This window comes from Orycteropus afer, unplaced genomic scaffold, assembly GCF_000298275.1.
Source record: "Orycteropus afer afer isolate SDZICR_OR568_19922 unplaced genomic scaffold, OryAfe1.0 scaffold00024, whole genome shotgun sequence".
Lineage (NCBI taxonomy): Eukaryota > Metazoa > Chordata > Mammalia > Tubulidentata > Orycteropodidae > Orycteropus > Orycteropus afer.
In genome coordinates, this window is record NW_006921611.1 from 16,243,280 (window position 1) to 16,248,219 (window position 4,940).

At 37.3% G+C, this 4,940-nt stretch overlaps 1 protein-coding gene across 1 annotated transcript in view; it reads left to right on the forward strand.

Moving 5' to 3' along the window:
• Nucleotides 1-1,246: 1,246 nt before the first annotated feature.
• Nucleotides 1,247-4,940, forward strand: part of PSD3 (pleckstrin and Sec7 domain containing 3) — a 576,478-nt gene continuing 572,784 nt past the window's right edge. The window contains exon 1 of the mRNA XM_007935046.2: nucleotides 1,247-1,282. Within this exon, the coding sequence (XP_007933237.2) occupies nucleotides 1,247-1,282 (36 nt within the window). The remainder of the gene's footprint in view (nucleotides 1,283-4,940) is intronic.

Genomic DNA, 4,940 nt, shown 5'->3' on the forward strand with positions numbered 1-4,940 from the left:
TTTGGGACACACAATTCAATCCATGAAATTAGGTTTTGGGGTCCCCCACAATTGTCAGTATACAGAGTGGTTTATTGAGGTAGAACCATATATTTCTATGAGAGTGTGAATATACTTTAAATCATTGCTACTCTGTCAAACCGTAGCACTCCAAGCTTTGCTACCCAAAGTGTAGTTTGTGGACCAGCATCAGCATATCTTGGAAACTTTTTAGAAATGCAGAATCTCAGGCCCCATCCCAGACCTGCTGAATTTATATTTTAACAAGAATATGCAGTGGTTCACGTGTACATTAAAGTATGAAAAACATTGATCTAAAGAGGTAGTTCCTACAAAGTGTTCCCTAACCCAGCAGCATCAGCATCACCTGGGAAACTGTTTAATGAAAAAACAAAACAAAACAAATTCTTGGACCTCCACCCTAGACTTACTGAATTATAAAGTATGTGCTTTAACAATCCCTCCAGGGGATTCTGATGCATGCATGCTAAAGTTTAAGAAGCAGTCTGGAGAAATATTTATCAAGTAGTTTTGATCATAATCCAGTGATAAATAAAATGATTACTCCATTCCTTGACCTATATTGTTGTTACCTGCTGTCAAGTCAGCTCTGAGTCATGACGCTCTTATGTATAGCAGAATGAAACACTGCCTGACGTGGTGTCATCCACACATTTGCCAGTATGTTCTTGTCTTGGGTCTGTAGTGCTGCTATAACAGAAATACCATGTGCATAGTGCCTAAGACATTTGACTGCTAACTAGAAGGCGGGAGGTTCAAATCCACCAGCCACTCCTCAGAAGGAAGGTTAAGCAATCTAATACTGCCTCGGAAACCCAAGGAGGGGTCGCTATGAGTCGGATCTGACTCCACAGCAATGAGTTTGTTTTTTTTTTATGGCTTCAACAGAGATTTATTCTTTTACAATTTAGGAGGCTAAAAGTCCAGGTTCAAAGTGCCAGCTCTAGGGGCTGAGTGAAGGCCCCTTGACCTTGGGCTTCAGCTTTATCTCTTATTCCAAGCCCACTGGACCTGTAGTTGTCTCCTGTTTCAGGCTCACAAACCCAAGATCGGCAGGCAACACAGCCACTGGTTCAAGTGTGGTAACTGGAAATGAAGACTCAGCCAAAAACAGGATCTAAAATGTGCCAAGGAGCTATAGACCTTTCTCAAAGCATTTCCTTATATACCAGAAACAGACCACATTCCAAAGGCAACTCATTAGCTGCTCACAGTGGATTCCACCATGGAGTTAATTACATCGCATCCAATTGCATTATGGGTAATTACTGTATGCAGATGCCCAGCCACTCAAAACCATGACCCAGCCAATTTGACACACAACTTTTACTACCACAGGTCTCATCTATCCTTGTGGCTATTGTGGCAGATCATCTTGCTGAGCATCTCCCATGCCCTTGTTGGCCCTCTGCTTCACCAAACACAATGCCTTTCTTTAGTGATTGATTCCTTCTGATGACATGTACAAAGTAAGTGAGTCAGATAATATTCTTTGTGATCCATACGTGTGTATTGGCTGATTTTCAGAAGTAGATCTCTAGGCCTTTTCTCCTAGTCTGTCTTAGTCTGGAAGCTTCACTGAAATCTGTCCACCATGGGTGATCTTGCTGGTATTTGAAATACTGGTGGCATAGCTTCCAGCACCATAGTAACACACAAGCCACCACGGTATGACAGACTGATAGACGGGTAGTGGCCTTGACCTATACATCCTGTGTTGTCAGCCCCCATCTCTTCTCCAGTCTTACTTTTCGCTGTTCTTTTTTCCCTATGGATCTTTACACTTGCCCATTTACCTAATATTACGTGACTCCATCAGCCTTCTGTCAATTGTGTGAGTACTAGTTTAGCTGCTAACTGAAATGTTGGAAGTTTGAACCTACCAACTGGTTCCATGAGAGAAAGACCTGGAGATCTGATCCTATAAACATGAAATCCAATGGGACAGTTCTTCTGTGTAATATATGGTTGACAGTACACAACAATAACAGCAGTAGTCCTGTCATAGCTTACGGCTGTTGCATATGGCCCTCCTTCTGCTTAAAAGGATGTGTCTTATCCTTCCACACCTTCTCATCTCTGTAAGAATCATTTCCTTAGAGAATTTTATCCAACCCTCTTGTCTAAACTAGGGCATCTATTATGGGACCCACTTGGTAAACTTATTCTCTTAACATCCGAAGCTCCTGAAACATATCAAAAATTAATATTTTCCTCTCTCTTGAGGAAAAGGATAATTAGCAAACTGAATATCAAGCATGTAGCACCAAAATGAGTGTGTAATTTTCTCAGAAAGATAAATTTTATACATTACGAGCATTAAGTGATTACAGAGCTGTTTTTTGAAATTGCTATCTCAGAATTGTTCAAGCTGTAGAAGGAGATTCTTACCATATTGAATTGTTGCTGTAGTTTTTCATTTGCATAATTTAAACAAAACTGTTTGAAACTATTTATCTCAAATGTTTCAAATTTGTAAAACCAAAAATAATATGAGAAAGAAAGAAAAGAAGAAACAATACCTTTTTTAAAACAGTCAAAATGTGCATATTATAAGGAAAGAAATAGGAAATTCCCTAATATAGTGAAACTTTCTTTTCACACCAGTGAAGATAAAAGTTTGTCAGTCACATGGAGTATGTACCTAGCAGGTGAGAATCAGCCAAGCTACAGCATCCTTCAAACACTGGAACTGGGTGGTTCCTGGATATCCTTACTGAATGTTTTGATCAAAGGTGCTATAGAAGAATCCCAACTAGAAGGGGGGATTGTGAAAAATAATTTCTAATTCTTATGAAATACAGATTTTCTGGAGCCATTGAGGCTGTATGAACCCTCCAAATTATTTCCCTGTGATGAACTTTAAACTTTAAACCATAACTATCCCCTGAAGACTTTTTTGAACCAAACTATAGCCTGTCTGAAGTAGTAAAAAGTACATCTGCTTTGAGTAAAGCATATCTGCTTAAAATTCTTCTAAGGAATTATCTGTGTGGAAATAAATTGACAACAGCAACTGGAAAGGTTGTATGGGAAACTTAGGGGGAACATAATGGTGGTGGAATAATTTGGAAAAGGAGACTGGTACCACAACTTGGGGACCTCTGGTGGTGTAGTGCCTAAGGCATTTGACTGCTAACCAGAAGGCTGGTGGTTCAAACCCACCAGCCACTCCTTGGAAGGAAGAGTGGGCAATCTACTTTGGTAGAGCTATCACCTTGGAATACCAAGAAGGGGATGCTATGAGTCAAATCGACTCAACAGCAGTAAGGTAGCACAACTTGAAGGACATAATGTCATTGAGTTGTACATGTAGAAATTGTTTAAATAGTGTATCTTTGGCTGTTTATACTTTCACCAAAATAAAAACCAAAGTGAAAAAAAATTGTCAAAAGAAAGATTTAATATTAGCAATGAGAAGTGTGGAGTTACTTTTTAAATAATGAGGAAGAGTTTAGAAGAAATGATGGTGTTGCCTGATGGACTGTCATGTGAATTGTTTCTCCTAGGGTTGTGTAGTACACAATGCATACAACTCTATGTAGAGGTCCTGGGTACCATTTTCAAATAAGTAATAATGATTTTATCAATACTATCTAACCAGAAAAAAACACAGAAATAGAGGGAATGCTGAGACTGAGAACTACAACTATCATCTGCAGTTCATGGATTAATTGTTTTATTTGCTAACCAAAATAGTCTAATTTTTCTTAATTGATTAACTGATAAAATTCAAATATGAAAAATAAACTTGTATGAATAGATAAAAAAAAAATTCCACAAGCAAGCTCTTTGATACTAATATTGAAGAACAAAGAGGGGCCTGCCCACTCAAACTGTGGGGATGGTGGATTTACGACTGGGTCTTCTCACCACTGACAATCCTTTCTGCTCCAAGAATATAATAGAAGTCATAAAATCTTCCTGCTTTCAAATGGTTGTCTGGTTGATCCTAAAACCTATCATGCCTTTCTTTCCCAAAGTTAATGATCTACTGTTGCTCATATATGAGAATGGGTATTTCATAACCAGTGTTGTAATGTTTGGATGCTGGTTAATGTTTCAGTTCAGAGTGAAGGAGCAGAAAAATGTCTTTTTGACTGGCCTGGGTCAAATTTCTTTGTGTTTTGTAATTTCCATCTTGTTGCTTATTTTTAATGGAAGCACCCCCTCACCCCCATCCCCATAGTTGGCAAGTGCCTAAATTAGCAGCCAGGAAGAGTCTTAGGAATTCAAAATCATGATGTGAACCACATTCACTTTTGTCGTAGTAGTTTTTCATTCAAATAACAGACTTAAGAATTCTAAAGGACGCTAAGGAAGATGCTGAAATTTGGGACAATCAGGATAAATGGATACCTGTCAGTTCTATTTCAGGCCCTGTTTGACTGAATGCTGTTCTCAGTTGTATAAACTTGTGATCTCTATTGGGGATGGAGTGCTTTTTATTGGTGTACATTAACAGAACTTACACATTAGAAAGGTTCTTGCTATGGACTATGATAATCATATGGAAAATGATGTGTTTAAAAGGAAAATATAATTTTCTAATGGTTGGAAAGTAACATTTTAATTTTTAAAAACCTACCATGATCCTGTCTCTTAAGAAGCCAAACTTTAAACTTTTCTTATTCCACAGTCAATATCCATATGTATATCTTTATTTGATTGTAAATTATGAGGCATTATTTTTATATTAATATTTTTTTCATGTTGTAGTAATTTTCATTTTTAGTGTCTGTATAGCATTCTATCAAGTTGATAAATCATCATTGTATAATTATTCTGTTGTGGATAGTATTTTTTTTTTTTTTTTAAGATATATTTCATGTTGTAGTAATTTTCATTTTTAGTGTCTGTATAGCATTCTATCAAGTTGATAAATCATCATTGTATAATTATTCTGTTGTGGATAGTAT